Source organism: Alligator mississippiensis, chromosome 4, assembly GCF_030867095.1.
Source record: "Alligator mississippiensis isolate rAllMis1 chromosome 4, rAllMis1, whole genome shotgun sequence".
Lineage (NCBI taxonomy): Eukaryota > Metazoa > Chordata > Crocodylia > Alligatoridae > Alligator > Alligator mississippiensis.
This window is the reverse complement of record NC_081827.1, coordinates 20,295,580-20,322,137: the sequence shown is the minus strand read 5'-3', so window position 1 is coordinate 20,322,137 and position 26,558 is coordinate 20,295,580. Positions and strand designations below refer to the sequence as shown.

General features: G+C 39.8%; 1 protein-coding gene across 2 annotated transcripts in view; it reads right to left on the bottom strand.

Moving 5' to 3' along the window:
• Positions 1-380: 380 nt before the first annotated feature.
• HGF (hepatocyte growth factor) overlaps positions 381-26,558 on the bottom strand; it is an 85,838-nt gene continuing 59,660 nt past the window's right edge. For both annotated transcript variants that reach the window (XM_014607591.3, XM_019487522.2), the window contains exons 12-18: positions 25,002-25,040; positions 21,365-21,461; positions 16,276-16,350; positions 15,520-15,666; positions 13,385-13,491; positions 6,763-6,908; positions 381-4,762 (exon numbers count right to left, since the gene is read on the bottom strand). In XM_014607591.3, coding sequence (XP_014463077.2) covers positions 4,598-4,762; positions 6,763-6,908; positions 13,385-13,491; positions 15,520-15,666; positions 16,276-16,350; positions 21,365-21,461; positions 25,002-25,040 — 776 coding nt within the window. In that variant the 3' untranslated portion in view covers positions 381-4,597. The remainder of the gene's footprint in view (positions 4,763-6,762; positions 6,909-13,384; positions 13,492-15,519; positions 15,667-16,275; positions 16,351-21,364; positions 21,462-25,001; positions 25,041-26,558) is intronic.

The following is a 26,558-nucleotide window of genomic DNA, read 5'->3' as shown; positions in this document are numbered from 1 at the left end:
TTTTTCGTGCTAGTCTTATCCCTTGTTTTTCTTCTCTTTTTCAATCCTAGTACATTTGGACCTAATCAACCCTCTCATTTTGAGCACTGAAATACTGAGTGTAACTTGGTAGAATCAGTTACATCTTTATTTGTAAGCATTTTAACTAGAAGCATTGAACACGTATCAGAGGAAGATTTTCCATTAGTTCTCAATCCTTACTTCTTTGTACACTCAAAACCCTCACTGAAATCAAGGGGGGAGAAGGGGGAAGCATTATATTTTTCTATCACAGCAAGATCTTCCAAACGTATTTTTCTTAAAATAAAAACTATAATGCTGACTATGTTATTGGTTTTTTTCTATAAAATGTTTTATTAAGAATAATAAGAATAAACAAAGTTACAAAAATACCAACTTTATTAACTAATGATGATGCCATTAATTACAGAATCTTTGTAATATAAGTTATAACTACAGTGTTCCCTTCTGGGTAGGCATGCCGTTAGCCCCATTCAATAGGAAGCATTCATAATTTTTTTCTGTTTACATACAAGAAATTATCACACCATCCACCGAGTTACACTGACAGCCCCTGCAGTTAGATTCCAAATTAGGAAACTCCATACGCAATTGCCCACAAGCCTGTTTAAAAAGGGACAATGGAAAAGGTGAAAAGCAATGTTAGTGCCTGCCAGCAGCCCCAACATTCATGATACAGTAATATGCCAGTGCACACAAAGGATGAAGGAAGTAATCAGTAAGTAAGCAGCCCTTATGCAGACAAAGCTCTCAACGATTTCCAGTAGGATCAGTTCACTCATTATTAGGCTTCTGAAAGAATACATATAAGCCTAGGCTGCTGGAGCACTTGCCACCACAGATTCCAGGTTTTCCATGCTTTTCTACCCAAGGACCTATGTAATTGGGTGTGCAGCCAAGATTGAAGGGTTGAGCACATTTCAAGTCTAGTTTTCCAGTCTTTTGGCAAAAAGCACTCTGATTTCAAGGGGCATTTTGCCTGAGTAGGTTGTACCCCACACAGATATTTGGGCCCTTTCCAGAAGGCCTTGTTTCATGTGAATGTCAGCAAGAAGTTCAATGGCACTACTTGTCCAAGGATTTTAGGAGGCTCTATAAGAGCTCTTCTCTTAAACTAGAGAAGGGGGTTTTAGCAGCATCATAAAAGACTAGCCCAGCAGATTTAATGAGAGCTTTAATTACAAAGGGCCCTTTGTTTCTTTTTCCCTTAGTCTTAACTGGAAGGTAATAATGAAAAACAAAAACACCCCAAAGTTTGGAGAGAAGGTTTGCATTACAGAAGTAAGAGCTATCAGCCAGAGCCAGCGCTCAGAGAAAATTGCAGCAAAGTTCTCATTATCCTGTTTAAAACCAGTTATCACATCTTCCATAGTCTAAGGAGTAGTCTTTTATTTATTTATTTTTTGCATGAAAAATGTGAGGAACAAAGGTGAGCTCGAATTCAAGACAAATATCAATGACTAAGAGTTTTTGTCTTTGTTTTGTAACATCTAACCATTACCACCCAATTCTTTTAAATCTGATCGTGACTGTAATTAATCCATAGAGCCCAGCTCAAGGCCCATTTAAAGCAGCAGGAGACTTTCCAGTGACATCAGTGAACACTGGGTCAGCTTCTAGTTATTACAGAAACAAGTATTTTCAAAACAGTGAAATATATATCAACAGTGTCCTTTTTAAAGAGAATGCTGTAGCTATAACATTTGCCTGGTACGGTACCATTGGTACCAACAAGAAATATTCACAGGAATAAATGAAGTACAAATTCATTACTACATGTCAATTCTTCTCTAACCTTGCTCTTCAGAGTCTCAAGTCCCCTCCATGCTGAGAGAGAGAGCACCTGATAAGCAAGTGCTTTCAAACGTGTTACATTCTAGAGCATCGACTCTACACAACTTGTTTTATCGAGACGCTGCCTAGAACAAACAGGTAAAATTCCTTACGCATTGTCTAACAAAAAACAGTATATTTATCATATATATATATATATATATATATATGTATATATATATATATATAAAATCATATTATCTTCTGCACAGCAGAAGTGTGTAACTAAAATACTTTAGGATCCATTTCTTCATATTTTTGGTAGACATAACAAAATGCCTGCAAATATAGTACAGTGAGCACATAACAATTCTTAGAATAGGAAAAGTGACATGGAATTATGTACATCTTCCATGTTCTAATTGACAACCAAAAATAAAAACTCACTAGGAGTCCCTTATCTGTCTTTAAAAGTTAATTGTTTCTTAAGATATAGTCAACATATATTTAATGAGAATATATATTTTTACATATATGGCGACAATTATCTGTAACTACAACAGGCTAAATCCTGCCCTCTGCTAGGTTACTGAATAGGAGGAACCAGAAAGCAAAGGGTGCAAAAGAGCCAGAGTGCAATGGGAAGTATATCAGTCTAGGATCTAGAACCTGGAAGGCCTTGTCCTTACCAGGGATCCTGGTTTTCTCTGATAAAACAAATAGAAAAATTAACCCAAAATTAAAATTTTTCCCTGATTTAAATGAAACGCCACTATATATAAAATCAGAAAACCAGGGTCGCTGGTCATTACTCACATAAATAGCCCCATTTTGACCAAGGATAAGGAAGGATTTTCAGGAACATAATGCTGGACATAAGCCTTAATTTAATGATGTACTTAAACATAGGCTGAAGTTCAATCCCATTCACCAAAACACTTAAGCACACATGTAAATCCAATTAAAGTGCTTTGCTGAATAAAGATTAGTGAGTCAGTCCTTTGGGTGCCTCCCAACACAGCTCCCCTTGCAGGGTTACTTTTTCACTAGGGCAGGATTCAGCACTATGCCACTCAGCGTGTAACTATAACAAAACATGTTTTATTCGTGTGACTCTATGAAAAGATGTCAGTTTAGGAGCAATATAGTTATGCACTTTGCTTAACTGAACAGTTTGCTTTCTGGAACATAGACAATTATATCATTCACAAATAAAGTAACCATAAAGTTACGTATATGATTTAATGTACTGTAATAATAAGTACAATGGGATTATATGTCATATCCATTTGCCAGCAATTACAGGGTAATTAGACCATCTATTAGAAAATATTGCCATTTGCTAATTGCTCGGTTTTTTCATTTATACAATGTGTTCTAAAGGAGCAACCCCTCATAGATGTTGGGTTGTTTTTTTTTCTTGGTTCAACAGTAATAAAGAAAATTATGATTCTACATGTGCACACACAAAAGAAACACAAGCAATTAAACTATTAGCAATGCTCTGCACATTGTATAGCAGACAATACTCACCCCCATGATAGTTTTATTAAATTCAAACACATGATGTTAGAGATGTATTTTTTGGCCACATACAGTTAGTTTTTTATTAAAGAGAATATATGACACCCATAAAGAAGAGATGGGTAATGTTACTGAAGTTAAATGACACCTTCCACTCCAAACCATAGTTCTTTTACTGGTTTGGCTTGTTATACGAGACAGATAGAGACTCTACCCCCAGAGAGAGTATGCATTTTTCATTTACATATCTGAAGACATAACTTGGCCTTAGCTACATTAAATATTCTTCTTTTTCCCTGTTAATTTTATCAGCTAAGGGCCAAATTCCACTCTCACTATACTGCTATAAATGCAGAGTAGCTCCCTTGAGGTAACTAGAGTCACTCAATTTACAGCACAGTTAATGAAAGAGAGATACGAACTTAACTCCCTATATGAAAATCATTTATTTTAATGATAAAAATGGTCTGTTATTAGCTAATCAGGATACATTACTGGAACTCTATGAAATACACTTTACTTGGCACTGTAATACAGCATTAATTAGGAGACTTTAAAATAAAAAGCAAATGACTGAAAATTTGCTAATAACCTACTACTATGTCTCTTCCCTTTTCAGGTGTTTTGTTATAATATATACTTGTAGGGTAGCAAGTATAGAGCTAGTTCCAATAAATTGTGTAAAGACCATTCCCATTGACTTCGATAAGAATTCTGCTGATGGAGTGTTTAAAGACTTGAGTCCACAATGAGAAGTTAAAGAGATTACATTTTTAAATTAGACATTTGAGGAATTTAAATTCTGAATATAGGAGAAGAGAAATAGGTCCATAAATGTTGTACAGATCAATGCTCTCAGCTCTCAGGAAGACTGATAGAGCAGTACATGGCTCATAGTCTGAAAGAGGTGTGTAAAACAAACTTCCTTTGTTTCTCATGAACAAGCTGACCAGAAGAGCAGCATAAAAAGAAACCACATGATCTATTTCCATAAAACTCATTATCAGCCAGCATTAGCATTGTTTACCCATTCAAGTATCTTCAGGAAATATGTCACTATACTTGCATATACTGTAGCTCACTTCAACATTTATAAAACAACACTGGTAGACAAAAACATCAGAAAACACCCATAAATATCAACAGAAGCTCAACAACTTGACTAGCAAGTAGTTTAAAAAAAGAATCATGGATCTTTACATTACACGTTAATTTCACGTTCTCTGAAATCTTCATGAGAATGGAAGTGGTTCTTTTATGTAGAATATTCCGTTATAACTCATTTGTATGTCAGCAAGATTTTGCGTATCCACTTGGAGTAATATGCCACTCGGACAAAAATACCAGGCCGATTTGGAATGGCACATCCACGACCAGGAACGATAACACCCACTACTATTTTCATCCTGTTTTGTTCACACACCAAGGGACCACCATAATCCCTCTGAGAAAAGAGAAATAAAAAATAAACATTATTTTTAAAAAGTTAAAAGTTGTTTTCTTGGTCTAGATTCTTTCGGGTACCACCATTAGTGAAGCTATTCATAGAATGGGACACACACACACACAGAGCCATAAGGTCCACCTCCACCCGAGTCTAATGATCAATGAGCTGCTGTGTTTAAGGAATCTAAGTTTCTGTAATTACCAGCACATAAGAGAGTCGTGTAGCTCAGTCACCAGAGCTGAATGACCAGGTAAACCCATTTACAGCTTGATCAACTGGGAATGGTCCTTGACAAAAAACAGCCAAGGCTCACAGCACTGGAATTTAGCAAGATGTTTCAGCTATTCTGCCACCATCTCCCAGAGTTAGGTGATATTCAGGTTAAATAAAAATATCGCAGTCAGGGTCTATGTCAACAAGCAGGTTTGGCATGGCCTTACAAAAAATAAGCCATGTTAGACCCCATCCCGATCCTTTCTCACACGTGGTTACAATGCCTTCAATCTTCCACTATGAATACTATTGATCTCTTCTTTCAGCTACCTGGCAAGAACAAAATGCGTCCGTGCACATATAAATCAGACTGCTAAAAGAGCAGCTGCTTGGAAAATCTCTGCTGTGTTGGTAGGCTATTGATAAAAAGGTATTACTGAGAGAACCAGCAAGCTTATCCTCTTAAGTGTCAAATGTTGAAGGGCAAGGGCTTTGGGTATGTATGTGAAGATAGCAAAGCCCAACATTTGTCTGTCTTAAAAATGTGAAACCTGTCAAATTACACTGTATTTTCTCAAGTGCACTGGAGAATTAACAGGGATTGACCCTTACTAGGGTTTTTGCTCTCACTGATTACAGGAAAATCCCCAGATGCACTGCTACAGTATCACCCAAAACCTTCTAGTAAAATACTTTCTGAAGTGGTGTGTCACCTGCCAGTTTGACTCAGTTTTACTGTTTGTGCCTTGTTGAGAAAGGCTGTTGCAAGTGGAACACAGGAAGGAAATACCATCTGCTGGTTACAGTCATTGCTTATATCAATGCACAGCTTTTCTTCCTTCAGGGTGATATGAAGCACTGGATTTCCTGAGGGTTTCATGCAGATACATACATGCTAATATTTAATTTAGCATACATAAAATTGCACATATAATGAAACACTTAATTACAAAGAAAATGCTTTGTTAAGATCCCGTGGATCCCTAGTGAATTTTGATGCTACCCTTGAGCACTAAACATTCTTTTATTTTAGTAATATCACTTCAGTTAGGGAACTATAATTATACTAGGGGTGTTCACTCAAGCAGTTAGATTTTGAGTAAAGAATAAAAAAATGACCCACTAAAATGAATGTAAATATTCCCTTTGGCTTCTCAGATTCATAAGATTGAAATAGACCTTATGGGTCATTTGATCCCACCCCCTATTCCTAAAATATGGGCTCAGATGCAGATTGTTATCGAAGGATAGCAAATACGTCCACAAAGTACTACCAATTCAACTGTTTTACATAGAAACAGCTGGAGTCTGTTTTTCCTTTTGTTTCTTGTAAGACCCCTGCCACTTTCTGCGATGAGTATAAATATGTTCTCTCTCCTTCTCGCTCTAACAACATATACACTATGTTATTTTTATTTTACCAGTTATTATTATACTGAATAGTAACTTACACCAGAAATAGATCCCTGTCCTGGAGAGCAATTCAGCATGTGATGTTAACATGTAAGTGAATTTAACACACCCTAAAGTACTTTCCTGTAATAAGGTCACAGACTCAGTGACTTTAAAGGAACATTTGCTAAATAAGGTACTACCCAATGTCAGAAAAAGGATTTTTGTTTGCAATGCGAATTAGTACCAACATGTGATTTCTACTCATAAATTTAATGCATACAAAATAATTAGGCAAAACAACAAATAAATTATTTGTCATTAAAAAGAAAAAAACACCCTGCCCTGTGTTTGTAGACTCCCTCACTCCATTTGCTGCAATACTACTTTACCTCACAAGGTCCAGAACCAATGGTCTCAGCCCCAGCGCAGATTTCTGACTCATTCACAGTGATTTTCCCTTTGAGATACTGGTTGCACTTCTCATTTCCTACAATAGGCAGGTTCGCTACCCGGAGCAGGCCATCAGAGGGAATCACTAACATGGAAAATCAGGAAAACAATTATGAACAAACAATATTTTGTTTTCATAAAAAACAGAGCGCAAGACCATTTACAGTGAATCATGTATACTTAACTGTTGCTTTCTTCCCCATCCTCATGCTAATGAATGTGTATCTTTTACCTTTCTTATATTTGTTCCAACAAAAACGTCAGAAATGCATCTGATATGTTGGCATGTGTTATGTATAATACATATATCTCATTACTATTATATTCTTCAGGTATAGTACGTGGAGCTGTATGCTGTCACTGGATAAAAAACTAAACATGGATTCATAAGTTTTATTCTTAAGCAATCACTGACTTGTTGTATGATATTGGAACAATCACTGCGGGTGAAACTGTGACTTTGAGTAAAACCCTAGCTCCTTTGAAGTCAATGGGAGTTTACTCACTGACCTCAACATAGAAGGGTTTCACCCCCTCTCTTGCAATGAATACAAGCAAAACACAGAAGAGCATGCCAGAAACAACACTAGGAAGAAAGTTTAGCAGAACAAAAGGTACTAATATATTAAGATGTTCACATCTATTTGGTCTGTGGCAGTAGTGGGTGGGCAGTTCTGGACTGCCCATACTCTACTGCCATAGACCAAATAGACATCAGCAGCAATAATATATTAGTACCTCCACCACCCCAGGGAGCTGCTTTGGAGGCTAGAGGTACCCAAGCACCTGCCTGGCTTTCCCCACTCACAGAAACGCATGTAAGGGATGCATCTCCACAAGAAGGGAAAGTCCATGTAGTGCATGGAGCCCAGAAAATCCCAAGTGCCCCATGCCACGACCCACATGACCACAGGCCTCCACGCTGGAACCTGCTTGGACCCATGCCTCAGAGATGCATGTATACAAATACAAGAAGTAGGGGGAATACACAAGATGAGTCGGAAGCTGCAGTCTGCGAAAAGAACTACAATCTGATGGGCATCACTGGGACCTGGTGGGATAACTCTTATGACTGGAATATGAACATGGAGGGTTACACTCTGTTTTGGAAGGACAGGGTTGGGAGAAAATGCGGTGGTGTTTATTTGTATGTCAAAAACACATACATTTGTTCCCTGGTTCAGGAGGAAGAAGATGGCAAATTAAAATGCATTTGGGTAAAGATGAAAGGTGAAAGACGCAGCATCAATATAATGGTGGGGATTTATTATAGACCACCTAATCAGGAAGAAGAGGTAGATGAGGCACGCAGTAAGCAGGTGACAAATCTATCCAAAAGCTATGGGATGCTACTGATAGGAGACTTCAATTTTTTTGGCCATCTGCTGAAAGAACAATGCATAAAATGGCAAACCAGTTCCTAATCTGTGTGGAGGAAAACTTTCTCTTCCAAAAAGTGGATGAAACAACTAGGGTATCATCTCTCTTGGATCTTGTCCTGACCAACAGGGAAGAACTGGTGGAGGATGGGAAGATGATGGGTAACTTGGGAGGAAGTGATCACGTCAAACTAGAATTTCAAATCCTGGGACAAGGAAAGCATAAGGTCAGCAAAATTAGGATGCTAGATTTCAAAAAGGCTAATTTCATCCAGGTCAGGGAACTAATAGGCATGGTGTCATGAAGGGTAGATTGAACGATAAAAGCACCCAGGAGGGCTGGGAGTGTCTAAAGGGCACAGTTTTGGAAACCCAACAGAAAACTGTCCTGACATGAAAAGAATGGCAAGAGACCATTGTGGGTGCACAAGGAGCTTCTAGGATGTCTGAAATGCAAAAGGAAAGCATACAGGCAATTGAAGAACGGGAGGTCACTAAGGATACGTACCATGAAATAGCAAGAACCTGCAGGGACAAAACCAGAAAGATAAAGAATGAGCTGCACCTGGCAAAGGAGGAGGACAATAAGAAGATGTTCTATAAGCGTGTTGGCCAGAAAAGAAGGACCAAGGAAGCTGTGGTTCCTCTGTTAACAAACCAGGAGGAACTCCTCACTGAAGATACGAAGAAGGCGGAGCTACTCAACAGCTACTTTTTCTCGGTCTTTACAAAAAAATTAAACTTCCAGACACCTAATAGGAATTACCTGGATAAGAAAGGGGGCAAGCTGAGGGAGGAGGTAACAAAAAATTAATTCAAGCCAGCAGGGCCAGATGAGCTTCATCCCAGGGTCCTGAAGGGACTGGTAGATGAGATCCTGGAGCCCTTGGCAATGATCTTCATGAAATCATGGTAGACGAGCCAGGTACCAGAGGGCTGGAAATGGGCCAGTGAAGTACCCCTCTTTAAAAAAGGAAAGAAGGATGACCTAGGGAACTACAGGCTGGTTAGCCTCACCTCAATACCTTGGAAGTTACTGGAGCATATCCTGAGAAAGGCCATTGGCAAGCATCTGGAAGGTGAAAAGCTGGTTGCAAGCAGCCAGCATGAATTTATGAAAAGCAAATTGTGTCAAACAAAGCTGATCTCCTTCTTTGACAAAGTAATAATTTGGGTGGATATAGGGAATGCTGTGGATATAGTGCATCTGGACTTCAGCAAGGCTTTTGACAACGTCCTACATGACCTTCTCAGAAACAAATTGAAGAAATATGGGCTGGATTAAATTGCTACAAGATGGATAGGTAACTGGCTCAACAGCCACAGGGAAATGGTAATTATTAATGGCTCCATGTCAGAATGGCAAGAGATTTTGAGTGGAGTCCCACAGGGGTCTGTTGTGGGCCCAGTACTGTTCAACGTGTTTATTAATGATTTGGAGGCTGGCATAGAAAGCTTCTTGAGCAAGTTTGCAGATAACACGAAAATGAAAAGGATTACAAACATGTTGGAAGATGAGAGCACAGTTCAGAAGGATCTCAGCAGACTGGAAAGTTGGGCTAGAACTAATAGGATGAAGTTCAGTGCAGACAAATGCAAGGTACTGCACGTTGGGAGGAATAATCAAAAATACAACTTCAAAGTGGATTGCAGCTGTACAGAAAAAGCAATGGGAGTCTTGGTAGACCACAGACTCAGAATGAGTCTGCAGTCTGATACACCCACACAGAAGGCGAATGTGGTTTTGGGCTTCATTAACAGAAGCACTAGGTGGAAGACAGGGGAAGTGATAGTGTCTCTCTGCTCAGCACTGGTTAGCCCTCCCCTAGAGTACTGTGTGTATGTCTGGGCTCCACATTTTAACAAGGACATGGAAAAATTACCGAGGGTCCAGAGGCAGGCAACAAAGATGATCAAGGGCTTAGAAGCCAAGACATATGAGGAAAGGCTGAAGGAGCAAGGCATGTTCAGCTTGCAAAAAAAGGCACTTAAGAGGGGACAGGATAGCAGGATACAAATACTTGAAGGGCTGCCATAAAAAAAGAGAGACTGCACCTTTTCTTTCTTGCTGCAAAGAAGAAGTTGCAGACCAATAGCCTGAAGTTGCAGCAAAGTAAATTTGAATTGAATATCTGGAAAAACCTTTTCACTGTGAGAATAGTAAGGTAATCAAATAAATTGCCTAGGGAAGTTGCCCAGGGGACCTCCATCACCGCAGGTGCTCAAGAAGAGGTTGGACAGCCACTAGTCAAGGATGATCTAGGCATAACTATGCCTATTTTCTACCAGGGGTATTTCCCATGCTTCTGGACTTGGCTAATTGCTCCCATTTCCCCTCCCCCTTTTTCTGCTATATATTTAAGCCTTCCTCAGAGGCACTGGGTATTGGCTACAGCTAAGGCTGGGGATTTTCAACTGGGATGTGCTGATTCTCCTGCTAGGAGCAAAGTCAGAGGTTCCTGGTTAGAGGGTCTTGCCCCTACATTCAGGGCCAGACCAATCTCCATATTTGGGGTTAGGGAGAAATTTTACCCCATGTTCAAATTGGTATGGACAGTGGGGGGGTTTGCCTTCCTCTGTAGTAAGGGGCATGGCCCTCTACCCAGAACCTCTTGAGCATATTTTGACAACATTTTATAGAAGCAGGACATCGGCTGCTGTGGTTCCCCTGCTATACCTGTGGCAAATTAGGGTGTTAGATCTATGTTGTGTCACGGTTAATGGTAGTCTTACGTAGAATATAGATTATGGTTGTATGTGATGGTTTGCACAGGGATGAACCTGCCTGGGGCAGGGGATTAGACTAGACCTCTGGAGGTCCCTTCCAGCCCTACTTCTCTATGAATTTATGACTATGACTCTGATCGCTCTACACCCACATGTGTAAGCTGGTCATATAGCTTTTCCTCTGACAGCATGTAGTGACAATATGCATAAACTACACAATTTAATATAAGGATGTAACCAACTGGTTCCCTCAGTAGCTATATAAGGGAAGCTAGAATCATGTCCTTAACTGCACTCACACTCACCATCAGATAAAAAACAGGCATAAGAACAAGTACTTCCCTATGTGACAGGAGTACTCTGAGGACTATTACATTAATCAATCAGACCTATTAAAATAAGATAGCACAAACTACTCCTATTAATTATCCCAGACTACTATTTGTTCTGCCAACAATTCTTTCCCTTATTATTGAACACCACTGTAATCAGACCTATTCCCTAGCAGTGCTTGTTGGATGTTGTCTGTCTGCTAATATCATAACCATGAAGTATAACTACTATTCTCATGCCCAAAGAGAGGACACAGAACTCCATTTAAGAAACTTTGCCCTTTGACTCAATGGTGGGCCTGCAGCCCTCATCCTGCTGAGGCTGATAGAGTGTTTCCAGTTGTGAAGACCGTCTAAATCCCAAGAATCCCAGGTGGTCAAATACATCAGTAATGAAAAAACTTAGCCACATTTTATGATTTGTATTTTCAGTTTCCTGAGCCAACACTAACACCACAAATATAAGCTGTCTTACACTTTTCACACGGTACCTCTTACTCCCTTGTGTGCGATAACTGCACCACGAGGGGTTAAAGTATACTCTGAGTGGGGCTGCTATTCCATCCCCCATATGCGTGGGTAGGGAGTAGGCAGGTAAGAATGAGGTCTTCAAGTCATTTTCCAGCATAGTGACCAATGCAATAACTGGTGCACAAAGAGGAAAAATATGATTGAAGGTTGGTGTAGATTACTTTCTAACCCTTAACAGTGAGGGGTGGGAATAACTAAACAGTAATCCTCATAGATTTGTTCTAGTTCCTAGTATGTTTTTGGGGGCAGTGCAACTATGTTGCTGTCAGTTTTTCAGGATTTGTGGCAGCACCAAAACTAAGCCTGGAGTAATTATTGTAATCTGACAACACATAACTATCAGTCAACATATCATTATTTGATAGTTTATACATGTCTGCTCTCCCCCCACAAAATCAACATTAATAAAAAGAGAATAAGTTACCTTATTACAACGGCAACAAAGTCAAACACTCTAAAGTTAGGTAATACCAGAATTAAATGTTGTCCGTGCCTCTTTAATTCACCATTCCTTGTGCCTAGACAACATGGCACAGCCTTGGATTACAAGATCATTTTTTTCCACAGAACCCTTAACTCAGCGCGCAGAATGGCTTGTGTTCATTTAATGAACATCTGTTCAATGCTTTGTTTTCTCCTTGTTATTCACTGTATGGTCCTGGCCCAGAATTACTGTCTGCTATTTGAGCCCTGCTATGAAGACAGAATTTTAATTTCCTCTTTGTTTTTTCTATGGTGTTCATCATTCTGGTATCCAAACAGTCCAACAACAATTTATTTTTACCAGCAACTCAACTGTAAAGACCTTTGTCCCAACTTATTCTGCTTGGCTCCCTCACATGTTTCAACCTTGTTCCCTCTGCATCCTAATCTGGAAGTTTTCTTCTCCATGCTACCCAGACACAGCAAAGGGGACATTGACAGCTATATTAGGAGAAATAGTTCCAGTTCCAGGGCTCACCCACAGGCCAGCCCACTTGTTGCAAAAAACTGCAATTGCTCAAATGCACATGGAAAAATTCCCAGGCAGATGGGAACACTTCAAAGATTTTATCTGCTAAGCTCTAAACCGTCAGGATGAACCCTAAACTTCAGTGTAAACATCCCTGTGTATAAGCCCATACTGAGCATGTGCAAACCGTGATCTTATAATGTGGTCAAATTTAGTCCAGTTTTAATGGTTATGGCAGAAAGATGCATCCCTCCCAAATTTAAAATCCCTACATGGAGGTGCTATAACTCCTCATAGAATATGTTGCCCTTTTTTTTTTTTTTTAAATATAATATAATTTAATATAATTTTTTTTTTAATACTCCAAGCCATTCTGGTTGGGGTTTGACTTTTTTTGCTTTTCCTAGAAAAAATAAAATAGAAAATAGCTGAAAGCAGATATGGAACATGGAAAAATGTAGCTGAAACACACATATTTTGCCAAATTATAAGCAACTGAAAACAGGGTCTTAAAATGGGATCGGTTGGAGGCTTTAATAACAGGTAGCCATACAAGTTTCACCTGTTATATTAGGAATGGGAACTAAATAGGCTGTCAACATACTTTATCTTATTTAGTTTTAAAACACAAGTCTCTTACATCCTGTGTATCCCCATCCATAAACACTGCAAGTGGTCTTCTCTGGAATGGTACATCCAGAAATGGGCAGTCGGATTATATCCACCTCAGCATTCAATACTGCAGGTCTGGGAAGAGAAAGCAAAGAGTACATGTGACTGATTTTTTTCATGATAAAGTACAATATTTTTCAAAATAGCATTAAAATGTATACTAATTCACAGCAGGAATTACAATTGGGCCAATATTGTTGCTTTCTTTCCCATCTTATTTCAACCTGGCAGATCCTTTTAATATTTTTTGCATTTCATCTGTGAGCCATCAAAAGAGTTCATAGAGTGCTGTCCCAACTTTTATCCTATTTAATTTTTTTGTACAGTGATGATATAAAGGAAATGTATTTAATTAAAATAAACATTTCTGATAATATGAAAATAGTCTGAAGGTCCTGTGTATGAAATGTTCTCAGTTACACTCAAAGGTTTATTCTGTAAATTGAAACCATACTCCATTCTAGGTTTTTTATGTCTATTTCTTAGGGAGGGTGGGAAGGAGACCTGGTTATCAGGAGGAAACATGTGGGACATGTTGTTCAAGAAACACCATATGTTTTTCAGATGGGATTGCTGAACCAACATTTTTCAATGCCAGGTGAATTCCACCTGCTTGAACTCCAAGTATTCAGGCTTAGTCGTTGTGCAAATCTCAGTAATTTAGGAACTGAATGATGTAAACAATTCATCACAATCTAATGGCTGTAGCTATTCGGGTGTCAACTCACTCCAGTTATTGGATCTGCATAAACAGAGATCTACAGGCCTCCCCTTGATGCTCCCATCTCTTATGGGGTCTTTTGTTTGTTTGTTGTGTTTTCATTTGGTTTTATTAGACTGCTTAGGACCAATGTAGAAGGTGCTTCCATGCCTATTGGTAGTGGACCAGAATCCCTTTTCAGCTGCTGTACACTACTAGAAGACAAAAATACTAAAACCTAAACAGGTAAGTTCCATCCAACTGCTGTCCTTTGTAAAAGCAGAACCTGGGCATGGCTGGAAATTAGGCAGCTATTGGGTACCTTTAGACAAAACAGGGGGAAAAACAGCCTGCAAAAAACTAGCTACAAGATTATGAATTATTTCACAGTGAGTAGAGCTGTTCAACAGGTTTTTTTGCCAAAATTGGCTTTCTGAACAGACAGAGCTTCCTAGAAAATCTTAACTTTGAGCAACTTTTTTTTTAAACAAAACATTATATTATTATCTAATATTTCTCATCCTTTCTTGATGTTACTTTATCCTGCTCTCATCTCAGTAAGGATAAAAGGTGGAAGATTAAAAATTGAGGCAGCTTGCAGACATTAAAAAAACAAAAAACAAAAATGGCACTTTAAACTCGGCTCATTCCCAGGCTCAGCCACATGCGTGCCTGGAAGAGGCAGAGCCTTAGTTGGATTCAGCTTGCCTGACATCTGTAAAAATTGGGCACTTTAGTGGGGCTTTTTTGGCACTTTTATCCAATAGCTGACTGAATCAGCTTATCTAAAAGTGTCAAAAATCTCCACTGAAGTACCTGATCTATACAGACACTGCAGAGCCGGGTCAAAGTAATGCGCTGCTTCTTTCCGTAAAGCATGTTGTTGTTTGTTTTCTAAATGTTTGCAAGCAGCCTGAATTATTTTTTTCCCTTTCTATTTTAATTTGATTTATATTTGATTTTTTTGTCAAACCACATTGCAAACCAGAGAAGAACACAAGGGTGTTATTTATTTATGTTGGTGAAATATATTTTTCTGTTGTACAATCAGTTCTAACCACGAGTTTAATCTGTATGAATATAGTCTACAATAGGGTTTGGTAATCCACAGCCTGCCAAGCAATTGCATGTGGCCTGTGAAGCTGGGAGGTCAGCGTCAATTTGGCGGCAAGTCGTGACAATGTGGTGGGTTGGAAGCAGTGGTGGCAGTGATGGCAGCTAGGTTGGAAGCAGTAGCCTTTCTTTGGACTGAGCTCCATTAATTCAGCCTGTTGCTCTTAAGAGGTTGCCAACCCCAGATCTATAATACTGTTTCTGTCAAAGTCAAAACCTGTACTTCTTACTTAGGAAAACTGTTATCAACTGCGGGTCTTAAGAGTTAGTTAGTGGTACAAAAAACTAACCTGGCAAGTTTCAGTAACATCAAATCAGACCCTTCGGGACCATACACCAACTGGGAAATATTCCGAATTTGTCTTTTCATCCCTTCTTCTCTCTCTTCGATGTCATGAACTCCAAGCCAAGCTTTATAGTCTTTCAAATCTTTGTACCTATGTAAGGCAAATTTGATATGACATTCTGGGGTTTTACTTACTGTATAACACAATAATACAAACTATTTTATAGTGTGCAGTGACCATCATGTAAACATTGACTGATTTTAACTAACACTCTTAACTAATATTGTGCGCACTGCCAATTTCAGATCCAAACCAAAGCTTTTCCAAAATCAACATGGCCAGATGAAGGGTTTGGGATTGGAACGACTACATAGTTTTAGCTCAAACTGCTATGAAACATAGCTGTTTTTTCCTCAGAGTGGCCAAACTTGCTAATTCTCAGATGGCACGAATCCTTGACCTTCCAGAGGTTTGACCAACACTTGCATTATATTCTGGCTATTTCAGCAGCAGCATGGACTTAATTTTAAAGAGGCAATTACCTAACCCATACACTTGAAAATATATTCATGCTTGTCTATAAAATGTCTAGTATTCCTCTGGAGCAATGAATGTAATAATAAATATAAAAATACCAGGGTCCTTAAATATCAAAAGAGAATGATTAAAGATAAAGCAAAAGCAGCTCTAGGAAAGAAGCCTTGTGCTTCAGTCTTACAGGAAAGAAATACATTTCAATAATGCTACAAACTACTGTACCGAGAAGGGAAGCACTGTCTTGCAGTTAGCACCCAGTTCTCCTTTATCAAAGAGCCTCCACAAATAAGTCTATCCCTGAAAAAAAAAGTAGAAGAAAAATAAAACTGTTTGCATGTACCAAACCCAAATCTCTAACAATGCTCCTGGCACTTGGCAATATACTTCACATTGTTATAACTGAATATATTGCTAGTGAAAGGTGGACTAACAGGCTCAGAAAATACCTCTCTCTCTCTAGCCACAATACAGTTTTAGAAAGGACAGAAGTGATATGGATTTCCCAAGACTGTCACACCAGTGGCCAGATCCAGACATGCAGGCACATGCGTTTCTTCAAGGACAAAACAGCAGCAGTACAATATGTGCCACCACTACTTGTCCCTGGGGAATGCCTGTGCACGTGCGCTCTGGCATGCGGCAGGTTGCCCCAGGGGAGGCTGGCTCCAGAAGCCCTACCTGGGGTCAAAGCGGCCTTCTGGGGCTCCAGATGTGGCAATCTGGCATCAGGGAGCCTGCCTGGCAGCTGGAGCATGGCTCTGGCTGGCCAGGCTCTGGGTTTGGGAGATGCACGCTGCCACCACATGCGCTGCCCCGCTTTTTTCTGCTGTATTTTTGACACCAGGATCTCTCAGTGCCAAAACCCTCCCTGTGCTGCTAATTTGCAGCACAGGGAATGCCTGCATTTGCAGTGTGTGCAGTATGTGGTGCTGCAGGCAGGTCTGCAGCACCACATACTGCACATGAATGCTCATCTGGATGTGCATGCTCATATTGCACATGCATGCTCATCTGGACATGCCCAATGTGTCTAACAAGAGATGACAGGGAAGTTCAGTTTATATAAATTTCTCTGTTCATTCATTCCTTGGTATCAATCTTGAACCTAGGAAGCGAGCCAAATATAAAATTGCAATGATATCAATATAGTAGGGACAGGACTGAATTCACCTGGTGATTTTACACAAGCCTCCAACTGCCAGAAGGGAAAAAAAAGCAACATTTGTTCTTTATTGAAGTACAGATTATTCAAAACTTTAACCTAAAAGTAGAAAGTTCCTATTTGATTACTAATTCCTTAAGTTTTATAGTCTCTCTTAGGGCACATCCAGATGAGTGCACACGTGTGGTATGTGATGCTGCAAACCACACATGCAGGCATTTGCCACACTCCTAATTTGCAGTACGTTGGGGTTTTTTTGACACCAGAAGATCCCAGTGTAAAAAAAACCTGTGCCTGAAAAAAGCAGGGTAGAGCACATGGCAGCAACGTGCACTGCCCAAAACTGGAGCCTGGCCAGTCAGAGCCACACTCCAGCTGCCAGCCAGGCTCCATGCACTGGATCACCACCACTCACCGGAGCCCTGGGAGGGCCCCAGGACCCCAGCTAAGGCTGCCTGAGACAGCCAAATGCTGTTCCTAGCCTCCCCTGCCCAACCTGGGGCAGCTTGCTGTGCACCAGAGCGCTTGTACGCAGGCATTCCCTGGGGACAACTATGTTCTACTGCTATTTGATCCTGGGAAAATGCACGTACATGCTCATCTGGACATGCCCTTGTAGTTCAATTGGAAACAATCTGTGGTATGTGACATCTTATGTGTGATTATAAAAATTGCAACCTAATATATGAAGAAAAATTCAAGTGTTCGACATGAATATTCCTATTCCAGGAATAAAGAAGAGAATTTGGAATGCAAATTAGTAAGCTTCCTTCTTTGTACCTCCAAAATTGTTGTATTTATTTACTGCTGCTCTTTGGAAAGTGAATCAGAACAGTCAGCAATTTGAGAAAAGCTTAACTTTTCACAATTTATAAATTCAAATCATACAGATGTTCAAAGCTTTAGAAAGAACTAGTGGAAGACGCCCAGACTTATGCTTATTCTATATTGCACTTCAAAGATAGCAGAACAACACAGATGGGTTCCTTCTATTTCTTTTGGTCTGTGTTCCAGTCAAGGGACAAAACATCTGGCCCAACGGGCTGGATTTTTTTAAAAGCTAGATTCTGCCCAGATTTGTTATGAATGTATGAGAAACAAGAGAATATAATCTTTTTATCGATGGCAGTTAGCAGTACTGATATCATCCCTTTTAAGAGCTTCAGAGGTAAAAATTCTGCTTTCCCACTAACATAAACTTTGAAGTAGCTGGAGATTTGCTTAGATATACTGATAACAACATCTGGCCCCGACTGCAGACGCTCGGGGATGTAAAACTGTGTGTCACTGAATTTCTTTGCATTGTAGATATTGAACTTATCTGCAAAATATGGACACAGATATGGGTTTTGAATATTTCAAAGCTCAGGGGTGTTCAGATCTGCCACACTGGTTTTGCATTCTATGATTTAGGAGTCTAAGAGAATTAAATGTCTGTAGAATCAGGAGCCAGATTCAGTTTTCAAACTCTCTCCTCCTTCCTGAAAAGTATTGACATGATGTGACATTTTGGGTCAGGCCCATATTTTAATTACTGGGTTGTTTGTAACGGTACAAAAATGTATAATAAAACCCCATAGTTAAACATCACTATTGTACTTTTTCAAACAAAATTTTGTTCCTTGTCAGTTTTACCCACCCCTCTTTGCCTCAACAATAAGCAGCTCTTTGGGAATCAACCTGTGATAAAACATTCCCCAATCTAATCTTCTTGGCCCTGCCTTGCCCATGCCATGATAGCTAGGACATTTTGGGAAGTAAGAGATATGGTTTCAAACCCTTCTGGCTGAGGTGGTCCTGGAACCCTGTACTGATCAAAACTACGCCACTTACAGAAAACTGTGCATCTTCAACCGATTCCACCTCAGGCTTTTTTAATGCCTGTACCTAGCCTTGGTCTCCCAATCCCAATTCCCAGGGTAAGTGTCATAAACACTATGGGCATTTATACATGTGCTCTGGGAATGGGGCAGGAGGTGCTTTAATTAGAGTGGCTCCCAGAGCATTTCATGTATCAATATCCCCACAGTAAAAAATGGCAGCAGGGATGCTTTAACTAAATCTTGAACAAGCTTTAGTCAAAGCACCCCCACCACCATTTTTCAGCATGGGGACATTGCTACATAAGACAATGGAGTCTGCAGGAGCAAGGCAATTACCATGCTCCCGCAGACTCGATTAATCAAGTTTGTTCCAACGCGCTGTAATTACAAAGCATCAGAGCAGCTTCGCTGTTCATGTATAGGTGCCCTATGGTATTGAACTAAAAGGGAAGCTGATGCTAGGAAGGCCTCTTCCAGTTTCAAACAGCCGTTCTGTCTCACTATTCTCCATTCAGCCAAAGTTTCAGGGACTTGCACAGAATTATCCACCTTGTTAAGTGGAACAGGATTGTCACAGTGGCTATAAGTTGATCCCTTCTACTCAAAAGTACAGGTCTAGTCACCCAGGTGGAAAGAAGAGCTAAAAATCCATTTAAGCGACAAAAAAAATAACTTTAATACATCTATACTTAGAAACAGGGCATTTTTACACATGCTGTGAGATGCAGCGCTGGGCACTTTAATTAGCAAGCTGTGCTAATTAAAAGTGCCCGTGCATCACGTGTATCAGCATCCCCGCATGTCCCCATGCTGAAAAAATGGCAGCAGGGTGCTTTGAACTAAAGCTCATGTTTTATTTCATGTTTTATTTCAAAACGCCCCACCACCATATTTTCCACTCGGAGATGGGTGGGGATGCCATGCTCCAGCAGACTCAATTCATCGCTGACTTTCCAGTATGTCCGAGCAGCCTCTGCACACATGTATAGGAGCCCATAAATAGCACTTAGATGCCTACAGAAACACAGGATTTAGGCTTGAGTGTCTAATGATATTTGCAGAGGCTAGACATCTTCAGTGTTGTCACACCTATGCAGCAATGCCTGACATTGCCCAGCTGAAACTTCATAATGAGTCTAATGTAATCGGATGCTTGCAGATGTTAAAAAAAAAAAGAGCTTTACTGGAAGAAGCAGTGCATTACTTCAGCCCAGCTCTGTAAAGATTGGGCACTTCAGTGGGGCTTTTTGGCACTTTTAGCTAAAGTTGATTCAATCAGCTATTAGAGAAAAGTGCCAAAAAAGCCCCACTAAAGTGCCTGATCTTTACAGATGCCACAGAACCAGGTTGCACGCTGCATCTTTTTGGCATTTGCGGGGCTTGGCGTGGGAGCGCACCACATTTAAAATAAAAGCACCACTTTTTCTGGATTATTTTTAACGTCTCCCATTTAGTAGGAAGTATGTGAGGAGCAAGAAAGACATTGGTGACAGGAGGACAGAGAAAAGCACTGAAGGAGACTATGCCAATGATCCCAAACCCCCATTTTTACAAAATACCTTTCCTATCATAGATTTCTGCCTGCAGGTTCACTTTAACAGTAAAAACAGGACTGGTTAGGAGTGACAAATATCAAAATGAAGCTTTTTATGTTGATTTTTTTTTTTACTTGGCACCGAACAGAACAATGTGAGATGAAATGCTACTATAAATTTTACTGAACAGGATCTTGCAAAATGCAGTGTTTCCAGCTGTAAACATTAACATATTATTTTACAGAAAAAAGGGATTTCCTTATTGTCCATACTTATTTTTCATACAAATTATAATTCAATTGCATGTAATGACATGAACAGATAGCCTTAAATTTGACACCAGTGTAAATTCTGCATACGTCAATATACATCCAAATGCACAGCTCTTAAAGTAAAGGAGGCATCATGCAACTACATTTTCTTACATCTAAAACACTAGAAAAAATAAACGTTTTAAGGGTGGAAATAAAAGTTATGATGCAGCTAGATTTACAGTAGCTAATCTACAATGCAGACGATTTATGATCTATATAGATTTGATTTATAGCATATGATTTAGCAGAAGGTTTATGATCTATATAGAGCAAGAAAAGCTTTGAACCCGGTCATTGACATGAAAACTGTAGACTCCAGAACCAACATTTATTGCAGAATGGTAGGGGAGGGGGTGTTGACTATCCAGTCTTGAACTACAGTCTACAACCTGCATGGAGATCCACATTTAATGTAATTTCAAAGCAAATACTCTCTTACAAAAGCACTGTGTTCTTTCTGTGCAAAGTTATAGTTACCTGTACATCAAACTAACCATCCATCCTGGGTTATTTTGCATTGGGATTCCATTTACAACTCTCAACTGCTTTGTTGAGGCACAAGGAATGACAGTATCTGAAAGCAGGTCCAGAGATCACATTTTACTAAAAACAGCGGTAGGAAACCTGTACAATTGCACATAAGGACCACAGAAAGGTCAATATTGAATAAAATGGAGACTTTTTTTTCCTCAGAGCTACTAAAATTTCTTTAAACAATATTCAAAATAACTTTGATAGGATTGGGACTGGGCCATAATTTTAAGGGGGACGTCGACAAACACCTGTACATGGTTTTATGATCAAAATTTACAGAACTAAAAAACAAATATTGAAAACTACCACCATGTTTCATCATGTGCAAGGTGAATAAATGTTACAGAACATGTTAAAGGTATCAGCTCACTAAGGGATTTTTAAATTTCCTTCTGTAAATCTAATTTTCTTAAAGCCAAAGGTAATTTTCTGGGTTTTTTTGTTTTTTTTGTTTTTTCTCTGCATGCCAACAGAAATAAGGACCAGGTCCAATTCATTCTCATAGGTGCCTCCACCTAAGTATTGCAACACCTGGAACTTAGATGCCTTGCCTTAGAAGGGTGATCCAGATCGACAGGGTAAAGATACCAAAGAGCCTCACAGAATCAAGAGAGAACTGACTGCTTCCAAAGGGTGAACCTGAATTCCTAGGTGCTTAGCAGCAAGATGCCTAGAAATAGGCAGAGGAAAATCATAGGTATAGTCACAGCTTATGTATCTAACTCAGGGCTGCAAAGGGCGTGCCTTCATTGGGCATCCAGAGAACCCACAAAGGATGTATTTTTCAGACCAAGATGCCTAACTCACCACACTTGCACTGAATTCCATACAAAGGACAGCACCTACTGTGATCTCACTCTCCAATATGGATTTGGATATTTGTAATTGTGCCATCAATCTGTTGTACAACAGCGGGTTAAGAAGTTGCTCAGGAAGTGCATGCCCCTGTTTCTAGGTTCACACAAAGGCTTCTGCTGCAAGAGTTATTTCAGTGCATATGTGTATGTTTTAAATCAAGAGCTGTCTAATGTAAAATGCATAAACAGTACTGATAGTAGTGATGGGAACCAAGGATCCCTCCTGAGTTGCTCAGTGGGATAGAGTCATGTTCTCTCTGTCTTATTTTCCTTGTGAATTCACTAGGATGGTACTGCCATCCAGCCTGTTCCCTAGTCTCATGGTCATGTCCAAAGTAGGAGATAGAGGCTGACAAGTACCTGGAACACAGATCTACCACTTTCATGGCAAGAGCTCCAGTCATGTCAAAGGTAGGTGCTGTCACAAACCTTGTTATGTTTGGGGGTTCACGGGGAGTCATGAATGTTTCCTTTGTTTTATGGTACTGGTATAGCATGTATGTGTGGTTTTGTTGGAACGCCAATGGTATGCTGCATCCTTTCACATTACTGTTATCACCATATACATTATGTTATGCTGTCTATGTAGATCTTTATAATTTTGCATATGGTTCATTCAGGGGACTGAGGCATGCATACTTAAAATCAGTTACCATCCTCCTCTCCAACCCCAAGCACAGACAGAAAGAGTTAGTCCCAAGGCACAGTCTACCTTTGATGGGGGGAAATAAACTCTATAATAGCCAAGGCATCTGGGAGTAATTACCCTGGGAGTACTGGGCAATTGGGGTAATGCTGATTGGAGGCTTTTTAGGGTCCAGCTAGGGTAGAATCAAATGTCTTTGAATCTCAGGCTTTGGGGGTTCAATGACTCCAGATGCCAGGCCTGGTAGAGTCAGCAGGAAGGCTGATCTCCAAGAAGTCTGGCAGGTCTCTCAGGAGGGACTAATCTGTAGCCAGATGAGAGGTTAAGGAACTTTCTTTGTTTTGCCGTTCTGTTTTTTAAAATCTACAGTCTGTTTGGCTTATACAATTCTTTTTCCCTACATCATAAATCTTGATGTTGTTTTGTCTCCTTACTGATTGCCTGTGGAAAAAAAGATTTCTGAGCAAGCGACAGATACTGCGAGCTAGCTCTCTCTACAGAGAGGGGCACCCATAATTTCTTCTCAACCCAAAAAGAGGGAAGAGGGGAACCTTTGCTGTATCTGCAAGGTCCGGTAGAAGGACACTAGGGAGCTATCCCAGGGCAAGCTCCGTCTGTTTCATAGGGAGATTGGCAACAGAGTGAGGAGAAATTTGGGGTTCTGTGGACCCCGCATGGACACGTGTGTGACAAGCACTATTATGCAAAAGGTAGGTGCTGCCCCAGAGGCAGTGCTCAGGACTATATGCCATCCTGGCTCCACAGAACTGAGTGCTGTTGTCAGCATCAATCAAGCATTAGGCATGCTTTCTGAGTGCATAGCACATTGGGAACTTAGGCAAGAAGCAAGCTTTGCTTGGTAATATTTGTATTGGTCCAATTATCATATTTACTCCAATTCAAGGCAAGGTTTCTTTCTCCCATCAACATGGGGTAAAAAAAGCTTTGTCCTAGATTCAAGTACAGGCCCAGGGGAGCCCAAGCCTGGCCAGGGAGAAGCAGCAATGACAGCTGCAGGCCTGGCTTTGGGTAAATATGATATACAGTTGAGAGAGATATTAGTCTAGAGAAGAAAAGACTGAGAGGGGATTAAAAGCAGCCTTCAACTACCTGGAGGGTGGTTCCAAAGAGGATGGAGCTGGACTGTTCTCAGTGGTGATAGATGACTGAACAAGGAGCAATGGTCTCAAGTTGCAGCAAGGGAGGTTTAGGTTAGATAATAAAAAAAAAAAATTACTAGGATGGTAGTAAAGCACTCGAACAGGTTACTCAGAGAGGCTGTGGAATCTCCATCCTTAAAGGTTTTTAAGACCCAGGTAGACCAGGCATTAGCTGGGATGATCAAGTTAGGGACGGTCCTGCTTTGAGCAGTGGATTGGACTAGATGTGACCTTCTAAGGTCCCTTCCAAGCCTACTTTTCTATGATTCTATGTTAGCCAAGCTTTTGGGCACAACGTGCCCTTCCTCAGGTTTGAGAAAGAAGCAAAGTCAGCCGCAGCTAGTGTACTGGATACAACAATGGCTTATACTCCATTTTGTCAAGGAAAATAGTCACTAAAATAAAAGGGGGAAAAAGGGCAGTAAACCTGTGGAGCAGTTAGCTATCAAATGTAGCTACAAACCAAGCAAAAGAAAAGACTTCAATAACCTAAAGAAAAGCTCTTCAAATGGAAAGAGATAGCTGTGGTACCAGGAAGTTAGCAGAGTTTGCAACAGTTTAGGTAGGAGCAGGATGCCTTGGTACTTGATCTGGATCAATTCTAAGCATGTCTAAGTGTCTAAGACTCAAGACTCCGTCTATGTGTCTATGATTCTTTTTCAGCCAAAACAGAAGCTGCTAATACATTTAAGAACCTGAGCAGCTTTGTAGCTACTGGAGTGAGACTGATCCAGTTCACTTTCTGTGACAGCTGCTTGTGTCCCTTTTAGGCACATATGAGAATGACTAGTGGGCAGCCCCAGTAGCGCTAACGCTACAGAAGTTACTCAGGTTCCTTTCCAGCATGCACTGAAACACACAGAAGAGAGGAAAAGTATCGTAAAGTAACAAAGGGCAAATAAGTCAAAGTTACTTACTATCTAAGCTGGTTGTGGTCGGAGTAGTATCACCTTTACCTAGACAAATTCACAAGACATCCATAATAAGAAAAAATTAAGTCATAATAGGAAAACAAATACGGTGTTAAAGATCAATAAGTTACCAAATTAAGATTTCAGTAGGCTTTGAATCAAGCCATAAGGGCAAGTTTAGCAGAAAGGAGCAACTGGATGGAATTCAGATAAAATTTAGCAACATTTAAAAAAATGTTAATTTTATGTGGTTTTCTGCTTGGCTAAAATCTGAATGTCTGAACTATGAGACATGTACCACATGTACACAGTAAATTCAAGATAAGTATTGGCCAGTACTAACAAATAAATAAGGGTATGATTTTCCCAGGGGCCTAAAGGAGTTATGTGACTAAATCCAACTGAGATTCAAAGGAAGTTGGGTTCCTAACTTACTTCTAACCCTTTTGAAAATGCAAGCCTTGACTTTATATTTATATTAGAAAAAAGTGCATCTGAATGCAAATTTACTATCCAAAATCTACCTCCACTGTACCTCCAACCCTAATCAAAATTTACTTATTTTCTTTAAGTTGCTGAAATTCTGTTCACATTACCTTCTAAAAGAGACCTTTTATCTTAGGATAATTTGAAGGCATGACTGTAATGCTTGTGGTCATATCTGAGCTAGCTTGCTCAGCTTCCTGTGCCAGTTTAACCATAGCAACCCTGGCTTCTGCAAAGGCTTTACAAGTCCACCCAGTACCAGGGGCAAGGACTCAGCAAAGCAGCTGAAGCCCACATCTGTCACAGCTATAATGTTATCAGTACAGAAGTTAACTAGTTTAAACTAGTTCTAGTATATCTACACGAGCTGCATTCATTCCTCTGGATTGCAGAGGAATTAGCAGGAATAGCACTGCCAGTGATAACCAAAAAATCATGCCTATTAATGTTTGCTATAAGTACCTCATTAGTATAGACAATAGAATCAAAAGCAGAATAGATTTATCATTTCTTCAACTATGGCTTTTCTACTTAACAAGGAAAAATTCTTCAGCACAGTCTGTTTACTTTCCAACAATACAACATAAAGCACATGCATTTAGGGAATCTCCCTCTTAGACCAGTTGCCGTGCCAGGTCATGATAAAATACTGCCAATTGCTAGTAGAAACGACTATAACTTTATCCTTAAACTCCAGAGATCACATGAACACATCCAAGAGCCTGTTTTACTATATAAATGGTCTCCCAGGTTATGAAGCATTTGTGGTTTTAAGCTACAAATTGAAGAAAGATATCTTTCATGTTTAAACATGCATTCCAATCTTTTTCAGCCTGAGCTTCTTTTTCCACTAAACCTCAATTATTTTTCCTGATCCCTTTTGATTACATTTGATGAAGCCATTCCATTTCTAATATACAGTTTTAGTAGAAATGACATCTATAACATTTTTTAAGAGGGGGATCATTAAATCATTCTATGAAGTTCGATGGTAGCTGCCCACAAATATATGCCATGTTTTATTCTCATTAACAATGAATTGAGGCACAGAGATTTTGGTCACATAGGAAACCTCTT